This window comes from Pelobates fuscus, chromosome 1, assembly GCF_036172605.1.
Source record: "Pelobates fuscus isolate aPelFus1 chromosome 1, aPelFus1.pri, whole genome shotgun sequence".
Classification (NCBI taxonomy): domain Eukaryota; kingdom Metazoa; phylum Chordata; class Amphibia; order Anura; family Pelobatidae; genus Pelobates; species Pelobates fuscus.
In genome coordinates, this window is record NC_086317.1 from 297,524,928 (window position 1) to 297,551,786 (window position 26,859).

At 37.4% G+C, this 26,859-nt stretch overlaps 1 protein-coding gene across 1 annotated transcript in view; it reads left to right on the top strand.

Moving 5' to 3' along the window:
• TMEM47 (transmembrane protein 47) overlaps window positions 1–22,722 on the top strand; it is a 100,452-nt gene extending 77,730 nt beyond the window's left edge. The window contains exons 2-3 of the mRNA XM_063457881.1: window positions 974–1,114; window positions 20,746–22,722. Coding sequence (XP_063313951.1) covers window positions 974–1,114; window positions 20,746–20,924 — 320 coding nt within the window. The 3' untranslated portion in view covers window positions 20,925–22,722. The remainder of the gene's footprint in view (window positions 1–973; window positions 1,115–20,745) is intronic.
• Window positions 22,723–26,859: the final 4,137 nt, after the last annotated feature.

Consider the following 26,859-nt stretch of genomic DNA (forward strand, 5'->3'; position numbering starts at 1 on the left):
TATTTGTTGTCAGGACACAAATGGCATAACATAATAATACATAACTTAGGGAAAATACATGTTTCTGTTGGGATGTGCCAGAACCAATGTACGACTGTGCCTGAAAATAAAAAGGGCCACCTAAGTAATTGTTTAGAAAGTGTACTGAAATTGGGAGAGGTGAGTGGAACATGTGCTGTTGATCCTGATACGGTTAGAGATCAAAGGAGGTGAGTACCTTAAATAGCTTTCCATTTATTTTTTCTTCGGTAGCTTGCATTTGTTGACACATATCTTTCTATCCTCTCAACTTGGCCTTAAGAGACCACAACATCAACATTATCACATCACTATCAACAACAGAATCTTCAAGTATACAAACACTCTAAACAAAAGTACACAAACAATACTCTGTAGCTTTATTTATTGACTAGTTGACACCTAATGATATGGAAAAAAAAAAAACATCACAAGTACCACAAGCAATATATTATTTCTATTGTCAATAACTGAAAAAACATTTTAGCTTGAAGCTATCAAATAGCCAAGGCAATCACAACATTTTCCCCAAAGACATTCTTTGAAAATGTTTTTTCTACAGTCAGAATATGGACACCCAATAGAATTAGTTCCAGGAAAAATCAATGAAGAACTTTGGCCTGTGGTGCAGTTAGGTGTGCAAATGTGAGAGTATGGAATGGAGATGTTTATTTTGTTTCTTTTTACAGATAATTAGTTTAGGACTACTGCCCTATAATACACAAGACCTTACAATGGGAATGTCGGTGGACACAAACCATATCATTATTAATCAAAATAAAGTCATAATGTCTACTTGTTGATAAGTTAAAACTACCTAAAAGTGGCTCTAGTTTCCTTCTTTGTTTTCTATTTTTCGCAATTGAACGTGATTGCTTTGCTTCAGCTTTCATTATCTGCAGTTTTAGCACACCACACAATTTTACAATAACAATGTATCTTTTATTATTTGTAGATTGGCAAATTGCTACCCTTGCATTACTCTTGGGAGGTGCTGCAATTATTCTCATTGCATTCCTGGTTGGCCTAATCTCTATATGCGTGGGTTCTCGCAGGCGTTTCTACAGACCAGTGGCGGTGATGTTATTTGCTGCAGGTAATCCATATTATTACAGAGCAATTCAATTAATACTCTTAGTCTATTGTTTCTGTTTCAATGTTTTATTGTTACTCTGTTCTCTTATAAATTATAAAACAGCTTATAAATTATTGTAGTATAATAGGTTTTATATTTTCTTTGGCAAAGACTAAATTATAGATTGATTGATTTTTCTTTTAGGTATATTACAAGATAAAAAAACATTTGCTACAATTAAATGACAACCTTATGTAACCTGGATTTCCCTACACATGAATTCTGTATCTGTCTGCATATTTTGAAAAAGCATACACAATTGCTGAAAATGATTCTGCCTTAGCTGACAGCACTTCTCATTTTATATTCACATATTTTCTGCTTTTGTTGTTGCTTATTTAACCACTTGAGACAGAGAAATGAATTGTAAGTGCAAGCCCTTGAAGCAACAATACGAAGAAGAATAGTATTGCATTTAAATGTAGCTGCTTTCCTATCAATGTAAGAAGCTTTTTCTTTGCCGCTTTGAATTTTTCTATTCTTCGCTTATTAATCACAGTAATTTAGCCGCTCTGCTAATGACATCTGTGGCAAATAGCTGACATTGAACTGTGCTCCTGAACGCTGAAGATATAGTAAACAAAATATTATTGCTATGGTAAAAATCCCATGTGGTTTAAACATTGAACATGGATGGATTAATGTGCGGCTATTTCAGTCTGATAACAATATTATTGCTTTAATTTTCTCTTACATAAAATATGAGCACCATTGTTTGTTGCCTATGGGGTCTGTTTACAAAAGATAATTCGGCATCACCTTTGTTTGTAAATGACTTGCAGAAGCATTTTACAAAATCGAAATGTGAAGAAAAAAAAATCTCTGAAGTCATGCGTTCACTAAAGGCAAGGTTGTTCCAACCAAATTACTCTAATTAGCACAATTAATATTGTTTAGAGCTTCAGAAAATACTTAGAAAGGATTTCAAATCAACTGCCTCTGAGCTTAGTATGAGAAAATATGCTGAGTATACTGACCCATATATTTGAGTAAAAGCACATGGGACAGACAATACAATTAAACAAATTAAAATAAAGCAACAAACACAAATCCACTGAAAATAATGATGAAAATAAAATACCTCCTCTGAAGCTAATTGGCTAGTTTGCATACTCCTAAGATCAAATAGGTATGAAAAAATATTTATTTCAAGATTGTCTATAGTTATATGCTAATGTATGGCATATGTGGTGGGATTGTCAATTATTGGCCATTTAACTAAAATTAGTTGTAGTATTCATGTACTGTACAATGAGAAAGGCACAGATCTTCCAGCCAGAGGATTTGGAATGCATTGTCCCCATTGTCACCAAGTCCCCAGGCATTGTCCCATAAGTTGAGTGCTTCATATCATTATATATTATGAACCCTAAATGGATTCATAAAAAAAATCTCAGGCACTCACTGTGATTTATTCAAGGCAGTTTATAGCAACGTTTCGACTTGAAACCAGGCCTTTATCAAATTTGATAAAGACCTGGTTTCAGGTCGAAACGTTGCAATGAACTGCCTTGAAGAAATCACAGTAAGTGCCTGAGATTTTTTTTATGTATACAGATTATATGGGGTTTGCTGACCCATGCTCAGTGCACCCTGGGCTAAACTCTGTGATTGAGTGCAACCCTTTTTTTCCCCTGAATGGATTAAAGCACTTTGCGTAAAGCATTTTTGGACTGTTTTGGAACCTTCTTCATCATTCTTTTTATTCAGTGAGGAGGGACATTTTTCCACTTCCAGACTAATGCTGGAGGTCAGCAGTGACTCTTATTTATTTTGTTTAGTTCTTATTAATTCACTGTGCATGATCAGGTATGTGATCAATTTTGAGTTTCACATTTATTACCACTTTCTCTGATTGTTCACTGTTATTTACACTGGCACTGATTCTTGTCCTTTTGGCTGCCACTTTGAAGCCACAGATGGTCCAGTGGCAAAAGATTCCAAACCTGTTGATCCAACTCTTGCCTTGCCTCATATAGATGTAGAAGGCACCATTAGTGGGATCCTCAAATGTTCACGGAGTTCCTGAAGACTGTATTCAACTGTCCATAGTGGCTCTTATATTTCAGTAGAGTACATTTTTGTTGCATGAAGACTGCACCACACCTCAAACTTCAATTAACAAGAATATATATATATATATATATCTATATATATATATATGTGTGTGTGTGTGTGTGTGTGTGTGTGCTATGTTATTTTTTGTGGTTGTTCTTTAATTTAGAGTTGTTAATTATAGTTTGAGTCATATCTGTCCAGGGAATAAGTTGAACAATTCTAAAACTGTATGCTGTGTTATATCTAGACCAATCAACATTTTCTATAGGGTCTAATGGAAATTTTCTGCTGCCAGGAGTGAGCAATTTGTATCGTAATTTTTCCAGTATACTCTGATGAAAATGTCCATTTGAATGTCCAACTTTGAGGAAATGCACCTATAGCTGGGAAGTGTCTTATAAAAGTGTTTCTACCACCCATTAACTCCTTTCAATGAAAGCTTGTTTAATATGTGAAAATGTAATGCATTAAAATGACTGAAGTTATAAAATATAGATGAGAATAGCCAAATTATAAAAATCCTCTAATTTCCAGCTCGACTATATTCGACTGCATTTAAAAAAATTGAGTTCTAATGAACCATTAAATGCAAATTTGTGCTCTCTTTTTAAAAGAGCAAAATTCTAATGTCACAAATTACAGAGAGGGACTTCCAGATCATTTCTCTGACCCACTATCATTCACATTTACAATACAAGAAGGATAAATCTTGCTTTGAGAGCTCTGTTACAGAAAAGCCCTAAATCCTTGTAACAAGAGAGAACAGCATTCTTGAAATGCTATTTATGACCCAACATACTTACTAAATCAAAGCAGATAAACCCCTTGACTTTGAAAAAATGGTAGAGTTTCCAGCTCATTTCATGCCTAATTAGCACTTCATCAGAAGTTCATAAGGAGCTGAGTCTGTACTGCCATTAAGTAACTTTATTAATGAATCACTGAATTTAGTACAGTCATTTACAATAAATTTATTACTATTGCAATGAAGGAACATCACATTCACATGAAATATTAAACTGATATATAATATTGATTTTAAAATTATATACTATAAAGCTACACATAGGATTACAGGAGGCAGTGAATACATATTTATTTATATGTATATATGAATAGTAATAATAACATAGTTTAAAAACACCAGTTGGTTGTTTTGTGCCGAAATCGACAATGCAGTAGGCCTGTAAAAAAGAGGGCCCACCTATAGAGTGTGATGTGAAAGAGCGAGTGGTGGGAGGGTTAACTCGCCAGACCAATGGGACCCCAAGCCCCACCCACAACTACAGGCCCTGCCTTAAATTTGTGGTCAGGGCAATATTGCCGTAATGGTTAAATAACATATAATTAGTAATATCATATGAATAGTAATAATAACATAGTTGAAAAACACTAGTCGGCTGTGGTGTGCCGGAACCGACAATCCAGTAGGCCTGTAAAAAAGAGGGCAAAAGGAAGTGTACCATACAAAATGTTATTCGTTCTACAATACATCAATTATTTGGACAAGTCATAAAGGCTTGACGAATCTCTTTAACTGGTTACGGGATATATAGAGTTACGTGGATGATTTCCAGCGTCCCATGGATTTAATGATATGTGCTAGAGTAGTATTGGAGGAGGCCGATGAGGCAGCCCCTATGCAAAAAGTGTGGCCTGAGTAGTGATTTGAATTAAGGCCAAGTCTGGTTAGTAGCACGCGAACTGCATGTAGATGTAGTGAGTGTGGAGCCATGTAGCTCACAAAGTGGTTGGTGAGGTCATTTTTGAAAAGTGCTGAAGTATGTGCCTAAAACCAGAACTGGGCACCTTTTGTTGTAAGTAGGGTAGAAAGGTATATTAAATCTTCTGACTCATTTTAGAATGGTTGAGTGGCAGGATGTAGTGATCCTGGGTAAAACCGTAAAAGGCTAAGTATATGGCTGTTTTGATTACTTTATTGGTATGTGGTTCAATAAACTGGATATAGATTGGAATAGTTTACCTTAGATAGGTAGTCTCTTAGGGGGTAATATTTTGTCAGATTTCTGTATCCCTTTCAGCAAGGTTTTGATTTGGTAAGAGAAGAAGAATCCTGTGCTGTTAGTGTGTATCATTAACATGTGATGTTGAATGCCTATTAGGTAGAATTTGACAGTGCTATAGGATAATTTTAGCTTAAGGTGGCAAAAAGAAGTGAAACCCAATAAAGACACCATTGCAAATGTGTCATGAATATAGAAATCAGTAGTGAATATGAAAAGCCCTGTCGTAGGATTTCCTAGTGTTATCCGCGAGTGCCAAGTGGGTGAGGTTCTGTGCATGTGACAACAATACATTCAAACCATTACTATGTCTCGAAATGGGGGGACAGGAGTAGCTAGATGAGAGGCAGTGGGTAGAGTCTCATGGAATGCCTGCTAGCGGAAATGAGAGAGGTGATCAGCGATACGTTAGAGACCCCCGGGATGTGAATACATGAGAGAAAAAACTGGTGAATGGCCTCCACCCAAGTGAGTTTCCTCAAAAACCTCATGATAATTAAAGAAGAGTGAATGATACCCGTGTGAAACCCTCATGATAATCCCTCAACCCTTGTTGACAATGTGGCAGGTAGCTAGGTTATCTGAGAAGCATCTGACTAAGTAACCAGCCCAGCCAGGCCCCCAGGTAACTGCTGCCACCACAATAGGGTACAGTTCAAACAATGCGGAAGTCTTAAGCAAAACCTGGATGTGACTTGACTTCAACAGGCCAAGGACCCCAGAGCCAGTTATTGCCACAGATGGCTGTGAATATTGGTCGCAGCATCTATCCAGATAGTCGGGGAACTATCAGAGATTGGTTGGATAAACATTGCTTTCCCGTTCCAAGACATTGGGCCACATGCTCAAGTCTGCCGTTGCGCGAGGGCCCAAAGTGACGCGCGAGTAGTTTGAAGAAAGGTGAGGGAGCAAACAGAGTAGTCGTGAAATAAAATATCTGCCTGGTGGAATGATCCTCAAATTGAGAAAGCCAAGCAGAGACTGCAGTTCCTTCCGGTTGCAGGAACCCAATCTCAAGTAAAGGTTGATACTAGACAAAGCTCACTCAACTTTATCACTTTATCTATCCTAATTCTCCTTGACCTTTCTGCGGCTTTTGATGGTGTTGATCATCAACAGCTTCTTCTCATCCTCCGCAATATTGGTCTACAAGATATTGCTCATTCCTGGTTCTCCTCATACCTCTCCCAATGCTCTTTCATTGTTGCTTTCTCTGGCTGTAATTCTTCTCCCCAACTCCTCTCTGTTGGTGTCCCCCAAGGTTCAGTCCTTGGTCCCCTACTGTTCTCCAGCTATAATGCCTTCCTTGGTAAACTCATTAGCTCCTTTGGCTTCAAGTATCATTTCTATGTGGATGACATAGATTATATAGATACTGGCTTCCTGTATAATTTTCTATGTGGATGACACGCAAATCTATTTCTCCTGATCTCTCCCCGTCCCTCTTGACTAGTGTCTCTGACTTTCTCTCTGCTATTTCTAACTGGATGGCTGCCCACTTCCTTAAACTCAACTTGATCAAAACTGAAATTCTGATCTTTCCTCCCTCAAGTGTTGCTACTCCTGTGTCTGTCTCCTTCCAAGTCAATGGTGCTACCATTAGCTCCACCACGCAGGCTTGCTGCCTAGGTGTTCTCTTTGACTCCGACGTCTCCTTCATGCCTCATGTTCAGTCTATCGCCAAATCTTGCCGCTTCCATCTCAAAAACATTGCGCACATCTGACCCTACTTAACGCCAGTTGCAACTAAGGTGCTGGTCCATTTTACTGTCCTTTCTCGCCTTGTCTACTGTAATCCGCTTCTCAGTGGTCTTACATGCTCCCAACTTGCACCGTTACAGTCCATAATGAATGTAGTGGCGAGGCTCATGTTCCTGTCGCCCGCCCCGCCCACGCCTCACCCTTCTGTCAGTACCTACATTGGCTTGCTGTAAGATATAGGACTCAATTTAAAATTCTGGTTCTTGCTTTCAAATCTCTACATACTGCTGCTCCCACCAATCTATCCTCCCTAATACACAAGTATGTCCCGTCTCGGCCCTTACGCTCTTCTGAAGACTTACGTCTATCTTCTGTCCGTACTCCCACCTCTGATGCTCGCCTTCCTGTGGAACTCACTTCCCTCCTCCGTTAGATGCTCACCCAGTCTCCACTCTTTCAAAAAAATCATTAAAAACCCACTTCTCCATAAAAGCGTATCAATTAAACTGTTAATAGCTCCTGACTGATATTAGTCTAATACTATCCTTACCTTTTTTGTCACTTTACCCCACTTCTTCTAGCATGGTAACTCAACCCCTCTGTTCCTGTGTGTCCAAATTGTCTGGTTTCAACTACATGTTTGTTCGTCCACCCATTGTAAAGCACTGCGGAATTTTTTGGCGCTATATAAATAATAACGTAATAATAATAATAATAATCATGAGGAAGACAGGACAGCATATAAACCTAGTCAAGTTGAATCCCTAAAAAAAGAATTACCGTTTTAGGACCCTCAGTCTTCTGAGGGGAGACTGGTTTACCCAGGGATTCACAAAGACCGATTGCAGCTGCAAGACTGTGAGAGGGGTGGGAGTTGTCTTCTATCATGAGGAAATCGTAAGTAATGTACAAACATAGAGCATCTGCACACGTTAAGTAGCAACCAGCATAGGGTCTCCGCAAAAATAGCAAATATTTTGGGGCTACTCTTGGAACTGAACATGAATCTGGTGAAAAATAATATAGACCATGCCACTCAATGCCATGCAAATGCCATAGTGAGGGGTGGATAGGAAGTAACTTAAATGCATTGACAATATCGGTTTTGCTAAGCCATGCTTCTTCCTCAGCTGTGAGAATGACCCAGATGGCATTGTTAATGGTAGAGTACTGTAAAGAGAACTCTTCAGAGGGTATGAGGGAGTTAAGACTAGGAACTATGGAGGAATGTGGCGCGGGAAGGTCAACAATCAGTCTTCTTTTCTGCGAAGATTTGCCAGTGACTATTCCAATAGGATTTGTTATACATGAGGAAAAAGGGGGGTCCTAAAAGGGCCGAGAACAAATCCCAGGTCCAATTCAGTACTAATCAGTTTGCCCACCAAATCTGGATCTGTTAAGGCTGACTGTAAATTGTTACATTCAAGCGTACCAGATGGCAAGGGAATGATACTCGTGTGAAACCCTTGTGATAATCAGTCAACCAAAAAAGCGAACCGCAGGCAAACCACACAGTCAAACCGCACAAGCCGGGGTCCTGAGGCCTGCAAAGTGTCTGCAGAATAACTCAGTGTCCAGTCTACTCCAATCTATAGAGAAGTTGAACTGAGTAAGAGCTGCAGCCACTTTTGCTGAAAAAGAACGGTGGTAGTCGTAGAAAGTAGTACCACAGTCAGGTCCGAATTTAGATGAAAAGAGGCCCTAGGCTATTCCACTTATGAGGCCCTTTCACCTCCCATTTTTAAGTTTGTAAATTACATGAGAGACAATAAAATACATCATTACTGTGATATATATCAATATGTTGTGAGATGGAGGGGGGTGATGAGGAGAGGGGGGGTGATTGTGAGAGGAAGGGGGTGATGAGGAGAGGGGGGGTGACTAAAAAAATTACCTTGTGGTCCAGTGGGGACTGCTGTGTGATGTGAATAATTCATTAATAATTAATTAAGACATTTACAATTGCAGGTGTAAAGCACTAATCTCCAGAAACACTTGTACAATTGTATTGAGCTTCAATAAAAAAAAAATGAGATTACTTTCAATTCAATTTATGTGCATCACGCATATTCCTAGTCAAAAATTACTTCCCAAGTTGCATTTATAAGGGAAGTGGGGGCTGCCTGGTGGTCCGGTGGGATCCTTGGTGGTCCGGTGGCCCTCATTTCCGGTCCGCAGACCATGGATGCAGACCATGGATCTCGCGAGACCCAACCAGAGTGCTGGTAACCCGCGGCAACGCTCTGATTGGGCACAGCACATTGCGGAGCTGCAGACCGCCGGTCTCGGCAATCGTGGCAGGTGGGGCATTGCAGTCTGTCCCGGGCACCCCCCTAATAAGTGGCACCCGGGGCGGACCGCCCCCACCTTAGTACGCCACTGGTCATATCAAATGTGTAGAATTTCTCCTTATTTTCGGTTCAGTGTTTTAGTGTTCACTGTTTTTAGAATAGTGTAATTTTAATTTTGCTAACAATTTTAATGTAGGCCCCTCTTGATCTTGAGGCCCTAGGTTGAAGCCTCGTAAGCCTATAGGAAAATCCGGCCCTGACCACAGTACTTGTACCCCAGATCCACAAGCTTATGCATGCACACAACCAGTTCCTCTTTCTTTTTGGGATAAACAGAACAATAAACATCCCTATATATCCCAAAAGCCAGGACGAATTCAGGCAAAGACAACTTTGGACAGTTCTTCCAGGACATCAGGAGCCTGGGACATACTGAAATATAAAAGCACCATTTAGTGTAAAACCCAATCAGTAATGGTAGACTAGCTATTGCCAAGCGGCAAAACAATTCCACTAATAGGTGACAGGTGAGGCCCTGCTAGTTGCCAAGTGGCTTGAGAGGCTCTAACTATGCGTTAGTACGAGGGACTTTTGAGGCAACCGAACATTGTGGCAGGGTGTTGGCCTCTCGGTGACAATTAAAGCAGAAGACAGAATGGGAGTGACAGGTAAGGCCCTCACTATGCAACCATGTGAGGCTAATAACTATGTGTTGGACCAATGGGCATATACTTATGAGGATGAGGACCACTAGCCTATGGCATAAAGGCCAGAAACCTACCATAGATCCCAGATCCCTAACAGCCAGTAATTTCTACTAATAGGGGACCACTTTATATTGAAAAGTAATATGTCGTACCTGAGACTGTAAAGTCTGAAAGTAGGATCGACAGGAGTGGAGTAAAGATAATAGCAGGTTATAGCAAAATTGAGAACGTATGCCACTGCGTGGGCCAGATCATGGACCCATATAAGTAAAAGTAACCTACCCTACTTGGTGGATATGATGGACCACCATTATTAAGTACCATGCCCACTGCTTATTTGTGGGTTTTCCCCTTGTATTATGTGCTCCCACTTGTATTTCTATGTATTTCATGTATTGTGCCTGTACATGCAGCTGTTGGTCAACAAAGGGGTGTGAAGTGCCCCTCCACTTCCTTTTGTGAATGTAGTGTCTGCATGTACCTCTCCCCTCTTCCCCCTCCATTTTCCTGTCAGAGCCGGACTTTGCCACAGAGACACTGCCAGCCCAGTTTAACCTAGATGCGTTGTCCTTCCTCCCTCCTCTTTAGCTTCTTGGGATTGAAATCCCTGTTGTTTTGTGTTGGAGACCCCATGTCTCTATGGCTGTAAAACCATGTGTAACAAAATAGACGTTCCTGTTGTACCTCCAGAGCTGTGTGTTGTGTCCAGTTGCTGGGGGGTAAATGTATACTTGCTTGTTGTTAGGGTTCCTGAATGGCTGAAGGAAGGGAATCAGCAGAACTAACCGGTCGGGTTACCAGGGGACCGCTACAGTGAATACGAGGCAACAAAAGCAAGTGTTGCCAGGAAGGATGAGATCCTTGGCAGGAAAAGCTTGGACAAAGCGAGTCACCTAGTACAGCAACCTAAAATTGTGAAAGTGTAGAATAGTGTCTCTGCGTGGGCCAGATCGTGGACCCAAATAAGTAAAAGTAACCTACCCAACTGGAGGACACGAGGCAACAAAGGCAACCGCTGCCAGGAAGCATGAGCTCCTTGGCAGGAAAAGGTTGGACAAAGCATGTCACCCAGTACAGCAACCTAAATTTGAGAAAATGTAGAATAGTGTCTGAGAACATATGCCTCTGCGTGGGCCAGATCGTGGACCCAAATAATTAAAAGTAACCTACCCCACTGAAGGACATGAGGCAATAAAGGAAAACGAAGGATGAGCTCTTTGGCAGGAGAAGGTTGGACAAGTGTGTCACCTAGAAATGACTATTGTACTAGATATCCAAGATGGAGATACATATATCCGGCTCCATTCGAATCCAGCTGAATCTAAAACACGCAAACATATGTATAATTAAACCACCGGTGAGTCATATCTAATAAATACTATTACTTATATGCTTTAGGATACAATCTGACTGCAATACAAAACAACTCCCTCAGGAGGACTGTTACAATATTAGATTAACATGCAACAAACACAGTTCGCATAACCATCTGACATTCATCTATTTGACAACTAAAACGTGGAAGAATTGCACGCATACTCTAAACCACTGAGTGTTCATGCGATTCCAAGAACCAACAGAAATACTTGTTCGTATGAGTTAGACGTTTACATGAATTAGCAATACGTGAAGGCTGGTATGCGAAAGACCAAACGGGGGACTGTTCGTGAGAAGCGTGGAAGCGCCTCTAGCAGCTGTCAATGAGACAGCCACCATATGTAAACACAGCAGTTTCTCTGAAACTGCTATGTTTACAGCAGGCAGGGTTAACCCTAGATGGACCTGGCACCCAGACCACTTAATTGAGCTGAAGTGGTCTGGGTGCCTATAGTGGTCCTTTAATCATTGGTACAATAGTATCCTGTCAATATTTGTAATAAAATAAGAGAATGTTTAAGATTCATTTTCTTTTATCACAATATTTTTATTTAAATAAAATAAATCTTTCCTCTAAGAAATATATAATAGATAGTGTTTTAGCTCAATTTCCACCCATGTTAGTTATTATAATATCTGCTGTTACGGTCACTCTGCACATTTTTAAGCCTGTCACAGTGATCCCTCTCTTTCAATGGACTAGAAATATCAACACAAATCTTTATGCACAGCTTGTCGGTTTCAGGTATAAAATTGCTGGTGTCATAACAGGTTTTAGAAGGTGGGCTTTTATCAAAGCCAAGCATTTAGTCCCTATGACTACATGACAATTTCCCTTATAAATGCAACTTGGGAAGTCATTTTTGACTAGGAATATGCGTGATGCACATAAATTGAATTGAAAGTAATCTCATTTTTTTTTTTTATTGAAGCTCAATACAATTGTACAAGTGTTTCTGGAGATTAGTGCTTTACACCTGCAATTGTAAATGTCTTAATGAATTATTCACATCACACAGCTACTTAAACCAAATAATTTCAGCATATGTCTATCATGTGCAGAATGCTCTCCTCGGCTGTTCCCACCTCTTATAAACTCCGATCCAGTACCAGCACTTTATTTAGTCTACCTCAATACAAAAAGAAAGCAGCCCGATCCTCCTTCTCCTACAGAGTGCTGCAATTGTGGAACGACCTCCCGCACACTTTAAAACCTTCCCCAAGCCTAAAGTCCTTTAAGAGATCCCTCTCTACATACCTCAAAACAGAATGCACGTGTCATGGCTGATTATATATTTCCTACCTGTTCCATGTTAAATTTTATATATACTGTATTGTGTATTAATATTGTTTTTGTATTTTATTGTACCATAATGTATCAATGCAATGTTTTGTGGACCCAGGACATACTTGAAAACGAGAGAAATCTCAATGTATCTTTCCTGGTAAAATATTTTCACTTATTATTCACTTAAAGGGACACTGTCGGCACCCAGACCACTTCCGCTCATTGAAGTGGTCTGGGTGCAATGTCCCTTTTGCACCAAGTTCTGCAATGTTAAACATCATAGTTCCAAAGAAACTGCAATGTTTACATTGCAGCTGTAAGTCTGCCCACAGTGGCTGTCTACCAGACAGCCACAAGAGGGCTTCCTGAATCATAACAGACCTTTGGAAAGCATTGATTTAGTGCTTTCCTATGGTGAGGTCTAATGAACGTGCGGCATTTACAGAGCATGCGTATTAGTGTCTGCTAATCACGGACTGTCAGAGGGGGTGGTGCCAGGATCCAGCGCCTAGGGACATGACGCTGGGAAAGGGTGAGTTAATAAAGGATTTTTAACCTTTTGTTCACCCAGGCGGGGTGCGGTGCGAGGGGGAGGGGGGATGGGTAAGGGATAGGGGAAGCGGCGATAGGGCCAGGAATACATCCCTTTAAATACTGACTAGGATATATCTCATCTTATATAACAAAATTTTGATTGCACCTGTGTTAGGATGCAATAGACTTTTCAAGTGATAAGAAATACAAAATGTGATGGCTTTTTTTTTTTAGGTGCTCACAATTATTGAAACGTGAAAGTGTTTCAAATTATGCTATACTGTTAATAGTGGCAGAATTACACACCTATTACCAGTGATTACAGGTATATGCGTATTGTAAGTAATTTTTCAATGCCTTTTTTATATCTTGTACTGGTGTTATTATTTCCATTACTTGTAAATAATATGCCATGGATTTATTTATTAATGATATTCCAGTAGCAACTAAAGTGGTACAATGCTCATTGAACCTTTCATATTTGGACCAATATCACATCACTTTTCAAAAAATACTTTCAAATCAATTCATTGCTTAATTTATTGTTTGTAGGCTTTCTTGTCTAGTACATTACATGATTTTGAAAATACAGAGAATAACAAATTGTTTGCTGGTTTATTTAAGAAACAACTATAAATACAAATACAGTATATTTCCACTAATGAGCAGTTTATAATCTTCGTATGGATACATTTATGGTCATAATTATGCATATAAGTATGCATTTTTTTAAAATATTACATGTTTGATTCATAATTTAATTGAAAACTTGGTTTCTTGTGTATAAATATGTTAATATAAAACTCAATGAAACTTTAAATAACAGTGGATTAAAGTATAATGCAAAATCCCTACTATATGCAATCTTGTGAACAAAAAGAAAAAAGGTCACAGAGTCTAGATATCTTTGAAAGGACATTTAATTCAACTGAGATGCTCAACACAGAAATTCATTAACCAGGGACTTGAAATAGGTCTTGGTGTTTTTTTATTTTTTGTTCCCAGGAAGTCCCACGATTAATGCTCCATATTATGTCTTTTACAGCAGGGTGTGCAATAACTCTGGGGAACTAGAGCAGAACTGTCTTTTTTTCAAAATTACTCACATGAACAGTTTGCCAGGCTATTCTCTGAACTTTATACAGGCATAAGTATAAATAAAGAAGGATTCACTCTGTTTATCCTGGGGTATAGTCACTAAGCCACAAATGTCAAATTATGCCAACTTTAAAATCTACTTGCAAGATACTAGTTGACATAGCTGTACTGCACAAAAAAGATGAAGGTGGCTTATTAAAGGTGTTTTGCAGACACCGTAACATTTTAAAAAAAAAAGTCTTGGACTACCTACCGTATATACTCGAGTATAAGCCGACCCGAATATAAGCCGAGGCCCCTAATTTTATCCCAAAAAACTGGGAAAACTTATTGACTCGAGTATAAGACTAGGGTGGGAAATGCAGCAGCTACTGGTAAATTTCTAAATAAAATTAGATCCTAAAAAAAATATATTAATTGAATATTTATTTACAGTGTGTGTATAATGAATGCAGTGTGTGCGTATGTGTGTGTGTATGAGTGCAGCGTGTGTGTATGAATGCAGTGTGTGTATGAATGCAGTGTGTGTATGAATGCAGTGTGTGTATGAGTGCAGTGTGTGTGTGCATGAATGCAGTGTGTGTGTGCATGAATGCAGTGTGTGAATGCAGTGTGTGCAGGGCCGGTGCAAGGATATTTGCCGCCGTAGGCAAAAAAAAATTTGCCGCCCCCTCCCCCCCCCCCATATGTCCTGACTTCCCCTCCTCCTCCCTCAGTGGTCCTTATCCCACCCCCTCCCTCTCATAGTGGTCCTTATCCCCCTTCTCCCTCCCATAGTGTTCCTTATCCCCCCCCCATCCCTCCCATAGTGGTCCATATACCCCCCCCTCCCTCCCATAATGGTCCTTATACCCCCCCTCCCTCCCATAATGGTCCTTATACCCCCCCTCCCTCCCATAGTGGTCCTTATCCCACCCCCTCCCATAGTGGTCCTTATACCCCCCCTCCCTCCCATAGTGGTCCTTATACCCCCCCTCCCTCCCATAGTGGTCCTTATACCCCCCCCCTCCCATAGTGGTCCTTAACCCACCCCTCCCTCCCATAGTGGTCCTTATACCCCCCCTCCCTCCCATAGTGGTCCTTATACCCCCCCCCCCCCCCTCCCATAGTGGTCCTTATACCCCTTTTTTTTATTATTAATTTTTTTTTTATTATTATTATTATTTTTTTTTTTTTCGTCCCCCCTCCCTGCTTGATATATGGCAGGGAGGGGGGCTCTCCTTTCCTGGTGGTCCAGTGGTAGTTCAGTGGGGGGGAGAGGGGGGCTGGCAGAGCTGTACTTACCTTTCCTGCAGCTCCTGTCAGCTCTCTCCTCCTCTGCGCCGTCCGTTCTGCTCTTCTGTCAGCTCCCAGTGTAAATCTCGCGAGAGCCGCGGCTCTCGCGAGACTTACACTGGGAGCTGACCGAGGTGCTGAACGGACGGCGCAGAGGAGGAGAGAGCTGACAGGAGCTGCAGGAAAGGTAAGTACAGCTCTGCCAGCCCCCCTCTCCCCCCAGTCTGTATTATGGCAATGCAAATTGCCATAATACAGACTCTGACTCGAGTATAAGCCGAGTTGGGGTTTTTCAGCCCAAAAAATGGGCTGAAAAACTCGGCTTATACTCGAGTATATACGGTACTTTTTCCTTATCCCATCTGCCTGGGATAAATGTATTAAAAACAGAAAGTTCAGGTTCAGAAAAGTTCAAAACATCTCTTCTCCCACAGAATTAGCCAATTAGCCCTTAGCACATTCGCCCCTTCACACCCAATCACTTTATGATTAAAAAAAAAATATTAGCATAACATATATTCAAGCAAGGGATCCATAGATAGCATACAAACATATATATTGCAAAATAGCAATTTTGTATATAAAATGTTTTTCAGACAACATTTTAATTTTTAAATTACGAAACTTTACACAATTTATATTGTTCATTTATTCCTTCATCTTTTATAAAAATAATATAGGTAATAAAAACGTTAGACTTTGTGACAATATTTCACACTGGGTCTTAAATGTTAGGATAAAATAAAAAATAAATTCTCATATACAGTAGATGTGACAAATTGAGATAGTATAAATGGTCAAATATTTTGATTGAAGGTAATTATAAGGTCCCTGAAGCCATTACTAATACAGCTTACTAAAAAATGTTAACAGTTAAATCATGTATTTCTAAACTAAAAGTATTTGAAACTGTGATAACACCCTTTATCACTCTCTGGAATGTTAGTGTAATGCTAAGAGTGAAAAGGGAAAATCCATGCACTCATCCCCCCTCACTGAATGTAGGAAACATAGAAACATAGAATGTGATGGCAGATAAGAACCATTCGGCCCATCTAGTCTGCCCAATTTTCTAAATACTTTCATTAGTCTCTGGCCTCATCTTATAGTTAGGATAGCCTTATGCCTATCCCACGCATGCTTAAACTCCTTTACTGTGTTAACCTCTACCACTTCAGCTGGAAGGCTATTCCATGCATCCACTACCCTCTCAGTAAAGTAATACTTCCTGGTATTATTTTTAAACCTTTGTCCCTCTAATTTAAGACTATGTCCTCTTGTTGTGGTAGTTTTTCTTCTTTTAAATATAGTCTCCTCCTTTACTGTGTTGATTCCCTTTATGTATTTAAATGTTTCTATCATATCCCCCCTGTCTCATCTTTCCTCCAAGCTAAGATCCTTTAACCTTTCCTGGTAAGTTTTATCCTGCAATCCATGAACCAGTTTAGTAGCCTTTCTCTGAACTCTCTCTAAGGTATCAATATCCTTCTGAAGATACGGTCTCCAGTACTGCGTACAATACTCCAAGTGAGGTCTCACCAGTGTTCTGTACAATGGCATGAGCACTTCTCTCTTTCTACTGCTAATACCTCTCCCTATGCAACCAAGCATTCTGCTAGCATTTTCTGCTGCTCTATTACATTGTGTGCCTACCTTTAAGTCATTAGAAATAATAACCCCTAAATCCCTTTCCTCAGATGTTGAGGTTAGGACTCTATCAAATATTCTGTACTCTGCCCTTCAGTTTTTACGTCCAAGATGCATTGTCTTGCACTTATCCACATTAAATGTCAGTTGCCACAACTCTGACCATTTTTCTAGTTTACCTAAATCATTAGCCATTTGGCTTATCCCTCCTGGAACATCAACCCTGTTACATATCTTAAGACATACCTTACCATCAAGACCTTCTGCAATATCACTAATAAAAATATTAAAGAGAATGGGTCCAAGTACAGATCCCTGAGGTACCCCACTGGTGACAAGCCCAAGCTTCGAATATACTCCATTGACTACCCATTCAACAATATTGGAATCCAAACTTAAAGATTGCAGTTTATTGATAAGCCTTCTATGTGCAACAGTGTCAAAAGCCTTACTGAAATCTAGGTAAGCAATGTCTACTGCACCACCCTGATTTATAATTTTAGTTACCCAATCAAAAAAATCAATAAGATTAGTTTGGCATGATCTCCCTGAAGTAAACCCATGTTGTCTCTGATCTTGAAATCCATGTGTTTTTAGATGTTCAACAATCCTATCCTTTAACATGATTTCCATCACTTTCCCCAGTACTGAAGTAAGGCTTACTGGCCTATAGTTGCCTGACTCCTCCCTATTACCTTTCTTGTGAATGGGCACAACATTCGCTAACTTCCAATCTTCTGGGACTACTCCTGTTATCAATGATTGGTTAAATAAATCTGTTAATGGTTTTGCTAGTACACCACTAAGCTCTTTTAATAGCTTTGGGTGTATTCCATCAGGTCCCATTGACTTATTTGTTTTTACTTTTGACAGTTGAAATAGAACCTCTTCCTCTGTAAACTCACGTGTAATAAATAACTAATTTATCCTTTTTCTTAACTGAGGTCCCTCTCCTTCATTTTCATCTGTAAATACCGAACAAAAATATTAATTGAGGCAGTCAGCTAGACCTTTATCCTCTCCTACATACCTTCCTTCTTTTGTTTTTAATCTAACTAATCCTTGTTTTACTTTTCTTTTCTCATTTATGTATCTAAAAAAACTTTTGTCTCCCTTTTTTACTGACTGTGCTATTTTCTCTTCTGTGTGTGATTTGGAAGCCCTTATAACTTGCTTAGCTTCTTTCTGCCTAATCTTATAGATCATTCTGTCTTCCTCACTCTGTGTTTTTTTATAATTACTAAATGCCAACTTTTAGTTTTTTACTATTTTGGCCACATCTGCGGAGTACCACAGTGGTTTCTTGAATTTTTTGCTTTTACTGACAAGCCTAATGCAATTTTCTGTTGCCTTCAGTAGTGCAACTTTTAAATAATCCCATTTCTCTTGGACGCCATTTAAATTGCTCCAGTCTGATAATGACTCCTTTACACATATTCTAATTTTAGAAAATTCTGTTTTTCTAAAGTCTAAAACTTTTGTTTTTGTGTGGTGTGACTCAGTCACTGTTCTTATACTAAACCACACTGATTGATGATCACTGGATCCTAAACTTTCACCTACAGTAATATCGGATACCAAATCTCCATTTGTTAACACTAAATATAGTATGGCCTCTTTACGAGTTGGCTCCTCAACAACTTGTTTTAGAGACAATCCCAGTAGGGAGTTTAGAATATGTGTGCTCCTGGCACAAGCAGCTATTTTTGTTTTCCAATTGACATCAGGAAGATTAAAGTCACCCATGATGATAACTTCTCCCTTCATTGTCATTTTAGCTATTTCCTCAACTAGTAGATTATCTAACTCTTTAATTTGTCCTGGGGGCCTATAAATCACACCTACACGAATTACTGTGTGATTACCAAATTCTAACGTAACCCAAACAGACTTTATGTTCACCTCACTAACTTTTATTAGGCTAGATTTTATGCTATCCTTCACATACAGGGCCACCCCACCCCTGCCTTCCCTGTCTTTTCTATATAAAGAGTACCCTGGTATTGCTATGTCCCAGTCATTTTTCTCATTATACCATGTCTCAGTAACAGCGACTAAATGATATGATATGCCCCATTGAAACCTTTGAATTTGAAGGCAGTGACATTTTCTGCACACTTGCAGGCATTTGATCAGTGATCGCTGGCTTCAAGCAGCTAAATAAGTTCCTTGAGAAGCTGTTAATCATTACTATAGTATAAATGAAGGTGTTTGAGGTTTTAAAGACTACATTTTATTTTACACAAACACATGAAACAAAGTGTTTATACTTGATTCTGGAAGTGAAGAATGCTTTTCTTTATGCTAATGCATGGGAACTGGGTAAACCCATGCCACTTCAGAGTGCTGAGACTTCCTGCAAATTGAGTGCCAGAGAGATGGAGAGACATACAGGCACTAATAGCATGTACCACCCCTAAGGAATAATGTATTGTCCAGGATGACTATCTGTGCTTACCAATCCCATGTTAAATACTAATACCATTATTATGTTAACTTGTATGTAATGCTAACAGTGAAAAGGGAAAAGTTCCATATATTTTACCACAAGAGCTTATAGTTTCCTTAATGGAGACATATTCTAAGCAATATATAACAAGCACTGTATTTAAGTGTATCTGTTATGGATCTTCTCTGATCTTTGGTATTTGTGTATTTCGTATAAGGCATTTATGAATAATTTTGTTGCATATATATGTCTATGGGAATCATAGTTTTGCCTGTGATCTGCAGATTAATAGTACAATTTGGCAATCCTGAATGAGTAAATGAAAAAAGAAAAAAAAGATTTCGTATGATTGCTAAGGGAAATTGTGTGTACCAAGTCGCAGACTTCTATAAAGTTTTAGAAGCAATCAAAGAGGAAGTAAAGACTGATTTGGGACTTTGAGAGCTTACTCTAATACCAGTCACTTCAATAAGCTTCTTTAGATAAAGCTGAGAAGCGGGAATGCTAGTTATTAGAAACTCCTATCAAATGAAAATCATGTCTAAACACAAGTCTATCAACTGCTTATCAGTTTTAATACATTCTACCTTTCTAAAGTGAACAAATCATTAAATGAAAATTCCCCAAATACTTCAAGTACATTACAATGTCATATTAGTCAATTTATCTTATTTTGATCTAGCATTTATTTTTTTGTTTAGCAAAAATATACAGGTTTTGTACAACATTTCAATTTATTCAGAATTTATATAGTGCGACTAACGTACATGAAAAAAAAACATGGACATATATGTTTAGCAATACAATTTGCATAGTTTTGTTATTAGTAATGTTTTTATTTGTATTTTATACAAATATAAATATGATAACTAAAGATATTTTAAGCAGTACGAGACTGTTTCAGAATCAATTCCTCAATGTTTGAAGATTCTTTGAACATATTTGTTGTACACTAGAAATTAATTAGTGCTTTTCCATAGCTTATATACACATGTATTTATTTTATTATAATAAAGTGTACACTGTATAAATCAAAATTCAAATCACTTGAGTGACATTCAGTACATTTTGAGATTGGACATACAGTTTATGTTGTTTTGTTCTGCCTGTCATTTTGAATAACATATTTTTCTTTTGATTCAGTTGTTCTCCAGGTCTGCGGCCTTGTGTTGTATCCAATCAAGTTCATCGAAACGGTCACTTTAAAAATATATCATGAATTTAACTGGGGTTACGGCTTGGCTTGGGGAGCAACTATATTTTCATTTGGAGGTGCCATACTTTACTGCCTGAACCCCAAAAACTATGAGGACTACTACTAGACGCGTTGAGTGAAAGAAAGTGTAACAAATAGGATTACTCAACTTTTTTCTATCTATGTTTTCTAAAACACAACGGAATCATCAAAAGAATCTGCTCATCTGATTTATTCCCTTGCCTTTTGGCTGCCAATAGTATAACCAGCTTTACATTCACTTACAGAAACTGTTGGAATATTGGATATAATAAAAAAAAATGCCAAACTGTAAAAATGCTAATGTCTTGTTACATCAGTAGAAGTGACGAAGTTGCACACCCATTGTCACATTACAAATTGCATAAAAAACAAGAGTGAATTGGATGCTTAAATCCTACCAGGATACTTCTCATACAAAACCCAAAAGGAGGAATCTTTCCACTGCTTCATGCTGTTATGCTAACCACTTCCTTGGATTGCTTTAGTTGGATGCTGTGATTTGAAAATTGGAAGAATAAATGATGGATGAGGTTTGTGTCATGTCTGGAAAAAAGAAAACAGAAACTGACTTCAGAGTTTTCATAACATCTGTGGTTTATATAGTAGCAATCTAGAGCACAGATACAATTTAATCAACATTTGCGGGAACATGACTCCTATTTGTTTAGGATAAGAGGGACAGAACAGAAATCAATATAGAAAATACATTTACTGTTTTTATTTGAACTCTGATTTAGTGTTTAAAATCTAAAAAAACTATTTAGTTGATTGTTAGCTTGCAAAGAACTATTTTTGTGAAAAAAAGGTATATACATTTGCTATAGTGCGTATCGATATTTCCAATGGAAAAAGCGTATTCTAAGTCCGAGCCTATCCAACCAGTTCTAAGTTATCATCAGTCATGACATGCTTTAGGGATTTATTTGAATAATATGCAGTTAATCAACTAATTTGATGTGTTCTACAAAGCCTTACTTGATTAAGTGCATGTTACTTTAAGTAATCCTTAATATTTGTTTAGCTTAGAGCCCCTGTATGACTGATACCCTTGTGTGCATTCTCGTGACAAAAATATATTTTGTTAGTTTACAAATAATTTCCTTGAAAGGGCACAAGACATTATGTGACAGTATATTGCACCCACCGTACATATATTAAATTACTTGTGTAAATTGGATTAGCCGTATTAGTCCCGTAGACAAGATGCCAAAATACCAGAGTATACCAGCTACATGACTTAAAAAAAAAATATAATATGATTCATTACAATCAGCAGATAAGACAAATGCAATAGCCAGTGTCAAGATTATCTCTGACACTATGACACTAACAAATTTGGAAACTATTCAGTTTTTACCAACACCAATTTTAACTTGTGTGAACTGTGTTTACTTTGGTGTTTTGTGTGCCAGTTTTCTGTGGCATTGCCCAGTTAAAACATTCTATGCCATCATCACATTTTGATCATGAAGACATGTTTTTTTTTTCTGGACATCATTCCTGTCACTACAGAAGTGAGAGATTCCATATGGAATTGGATCTTCCAAGATAAAGGGCTGGATTACTTTAGAAGAGTAAGGATATATGTTGCTTTCTAAATTCTTCTATTGAAGACTATAGGAAATTAAGTAAGCAGAATAAGCTTTGCTTGCTATGGGAATTCAGCCCTAGATTGTTAGGTGACATGGACCATCATTAGTTAAGAGGTTAAGCACCTTAAGAAATTGGATACAGCTTGTGGTTGCCAAGTTTGTACATAAGAATAACTGTCTGAAAATATTCTACCATTAAATCTTAATCATATGATATTTAGAATTATATCAACAAGGAAATCAAAGTTTTCATGTATCTGAATAAAAAGCTATGTGATCTTATACATAGAACTTTAATGCAGTCTGCAGTTTTGTTTTGTCTGCTCACTTAATAACTGCTTTGAGTCAACATATTTTATTTTTGCCAAATAATTATTGTAAAATTAGAATATTTTTTTACACCTAGTATAATTGATGTGCGATTTATTAGAACACTATCACCTTCAATTTTTAGTAAATTGTACAAAGTTCTATGTAGGTATTCTTTGAAAATATTTTATAATCTTTTGGTAAATCAATAAAAATAACTGATTAAGGGGTTAAACATAAAATATGTTAGAATCTACTAGAAAAATATGCATCCTACCAATTTATTATTAGCTGCAAGGAAATATTGTATTGTTACGTATAGACGAAATTGCTAACTACTAAGTTTTCATCATTTTCTATATACATGAATTCCTTTGAAAAGTAATATTCAGCACTGAAATGTGTCAGTCTTTTATTTTTTATTTTTTTTGTTCTTTATTTCCTGGACCATCAATTAATATGATTTTAGGAACACTTATGTATGCTTGATATCAAACTTAGTGATTTACCAGATAAGTACATTGAATTGTAATTAATTAAATGAGTAGGTACCACATTATTCCATGAGATATCAGAAAGTTATTCCTGGTCTTACTGCTTACCAGTATCCACCTGGAAAACTGCCGTTTGTTGAATATGAAAAGCTGTTTTTTTAACACTGCCTCTGTAATTTACAGCTATACAATATATTGTTTGGGTAGTATAGCAATTCTACAAAACTAAACTATAACTGAATGTTAACACCAATAGATTGTGTTAGGATGTGGAATTAGATTAGCATTATTCTACAGCTATTGACTGATTTCCCCATATTTCTCACTGAACCGTTGTGTAATGGCAATGCATTTGGAAAATATTTGAAGGCAGCTTCTGGAAGGAAGAAAATTTAATAGCAGCAGGTAGAATAAGGTTCCAATGAGGAAGAACTTACTTTTACCACTTCAGCCACCACTGTAAAAGCAGACAGATCACTTGCTGCTTTTTAACAAATTTTAGAATTATCAGTAATTCTTTAGAGTTAAAGTATTAAAGGTTAGTATTTGTGTTTACATAGTTTAGAGTTGGAGTCAGATTTTTAATAGTAAACTTTAACATTTAAATTATTTTCTTTCATTATGGTCATATAAGAGTTAAGCTGCTTAAAGGTGACACAGCTAGAAACAAGCGAACCAGCTATATTTCCTTCCCAATAAATGTCATGTTTTTGTGAACATTTACATGTTAAATATTTTTTTTTTATTTTATTAATGGAACTTATCATCAATAATTAGGTTTTATTGTGTTTAGTGATTCTACTTCACATGTCCTATCGAGCTAGATATCTTGCTGTAAGGTTTTCTGTACAACAAATTAAAAAAACAAAGGTTTAGTAGGGGAAATAAAACAATTATTACAAATGTAGCTGTTAATAGAGATGTGTCTTGCTTTCAATGTTCCAGCCTTCAAATACTTTGTATCCATAAAGGTAACACTTTACATTACACACCATGATTAAGGAAACACTCCAGAGTTCTAAATACATACAGTTCATTTATATATAACAGTACAGTGTGGTGGAGTATCTTAAACCCCCTCAACCTGTAAATGTAAAAAAGTGTTAACTAATCTCAAAACCAGTGTCGAGGCAATCCCTTGCCTGCCCGGAGATCATCAGTACTCGTAGAAACAATGGGTTGGAGGGCACAAGCACAGCAATGTGCGCAATAAATATAAAAAAGGCAACACAACATTAGACATATAATATTGGTTAATAAATCCACTAGTTCTTCAGAATGATTACCTAACAACTCATAGTATGATATGCATTGAACTATTGTAAAATGCAAACATAAAATATTTTGATACTGTATTATAGGATATCCAACAGAAACAACATTTATTGTTGTCACTGAAAGTAATTGAGCAATATTTATATACATATACAGTCAATGACTTGCAAGTGAAATGTTTCAACAACAATTTTGTACAAAAACTGCAATTTATTGGCAATTATAAATCATATATAGTAGTGGTAATGAAAGTGTAAAATCTATCATATTACACAAATGTGCCAATCCTGGCAATTTCTAGTATATCATTATTTATGTTTTAAAATACATATTCCAAAAATCCTAGTATTATATACAAAGTTGGCCTGTATGCAGTTGCCCTGATGTAGTCTGTATTTATACCTCATTATATCAATAAATTGCAGCATACAAATACAGTAATTGTTTTATCGGTTCCAGGTTAGCTAGTTAACCAAATGAGAATACCATAATAAAATAATTGTATAATTGATACATCTATTGGCAAAGCAAAATTAATATTTTTCAAGCGTTAAGGGTACTAAGCTGCTTGAAAGATACCTTATCCAAAAAAGGTATCACTTGTGCATTTTTAAAATTATTTAATTCTCATTTCGCTTATCGATGCAAAGAATGGATAGAAGAAGGTGCATGATAGGAGTGTTACTCTTATAAACCAAAGTTAGTATTTGTGTTCACATAGTTTAGAGTTGGAGTCAGAATTTTAATAGAAGAAACCGTAACAAATAACACAATTAGCAAAAGGGAAAAAAACACTCTCATAGTTCACAATGTATACATAGGATTCAGCTGAATTAATTTATAGCACACACATGTGTACACACCACAGCCTAAAGAAATATGATTTGTGCATTTTTTGTAAATCTATAGCATTTAGTAACATATTTTTTTTAATAAGTATTTCGTTAATGTAGGATAATATAACTAAAAAGTATCTTGAAATCAGCAACCATAAACAATTGTAAATATTTTTAGGGATATCACTGTATATACTCGAATCTTATGTGTACCTTCATTGGCAAAATAAAGTCTCCAAAATTTAAACGTGCATTACATTCGGTGGCACATTAGATTAGAGTATGAATGGCACATTAGATACAATGGGCATGTGACGTGAATTCGCCAGGGCAAAATTCGCATCACTGCAACACAGATGCAAGACTTGGTTTCTGTGTAAAGTTAATCTGTTCCTTACATCTTTGTTCACATGGGCGAATTTCAACCCAGTCAGAGGGCGGCACTTGCTTATCGACCTACATGTTGTACAGTAGTACAAATGCGCATTACATTCGCCAGTGAAAAAAATATTTTGGCCTCGAGGTTTCAAAATTTGAATACACATTAGATTTAATGGCACATTAGATTCGAGTAAATATGGTATTTTTTGTCTGGTCCACACATAAAACATACTTGCTTCTAAGAGCCGTTCGACTATAGGACTAGCAAAACATCCGTAGAAATGAAGTTCCATAACAACCTTTTCAAGTTTGTATAGTAAAGTACTACTACATGATTGCTACTGATTGTAAAACATAAGACGGCACCTACAAGTTAATGCATAGAGAGTATTGACACTGTACAAAGCACTTTAGAAAATAACACTAGCTTTAGAGAAAAGAGCCTGACAAGAAATGGATGGTTATGGCAAGCCTGTAGATATTTGAAAAGAATGTAATGAAATCCATGCAAGTTAATCTTAAGAATGTAAAAGATGAGACATCCCCTCTTGTTGCTGTAAAATATGTGTTAAAATCATGGCTTGCTTTAAGATGCGTTAATAAATGCAGAAGGACCAGGGAGGTAATTAATATATGAAAGGCTATATGATGGAATCTAAGACAATTGCTGCATAAACCAAGCACAATATTACTTTATATAGAGCATCACCATTATTTGTACTGTTTATTATATTTACTGCACGATGCTTATAAAATACATGAACAAAATGTTGCTAAATAAAATATATAGATACTGTAAAAGTAGAACATCAAATACCAGTTCATTGAGCCACTTTGTTTTGTGTTCAACTAAAAGTATGTTTACGATTTAAGAGTCGGAAAAGTCTTTACACACATTTGGAATATGAAAGAACTACCTATGCTTAGCCATCGTAAAGGTACTGTTTGCTGTTTATCAAAACAGATTTAGGTCACAAAGTCATATAACTTTAGCTAGATTTTTAATTATTATAAAAGGGACTAAGTAAACTATTGAGAAACACCAAAGGGGCACTCCAAAAAGGATTATAAAACCACCTGAACATCGCATCTCTATTTTTGTTTCCTGGGATGTGATCTGCATCTTTGGTGGT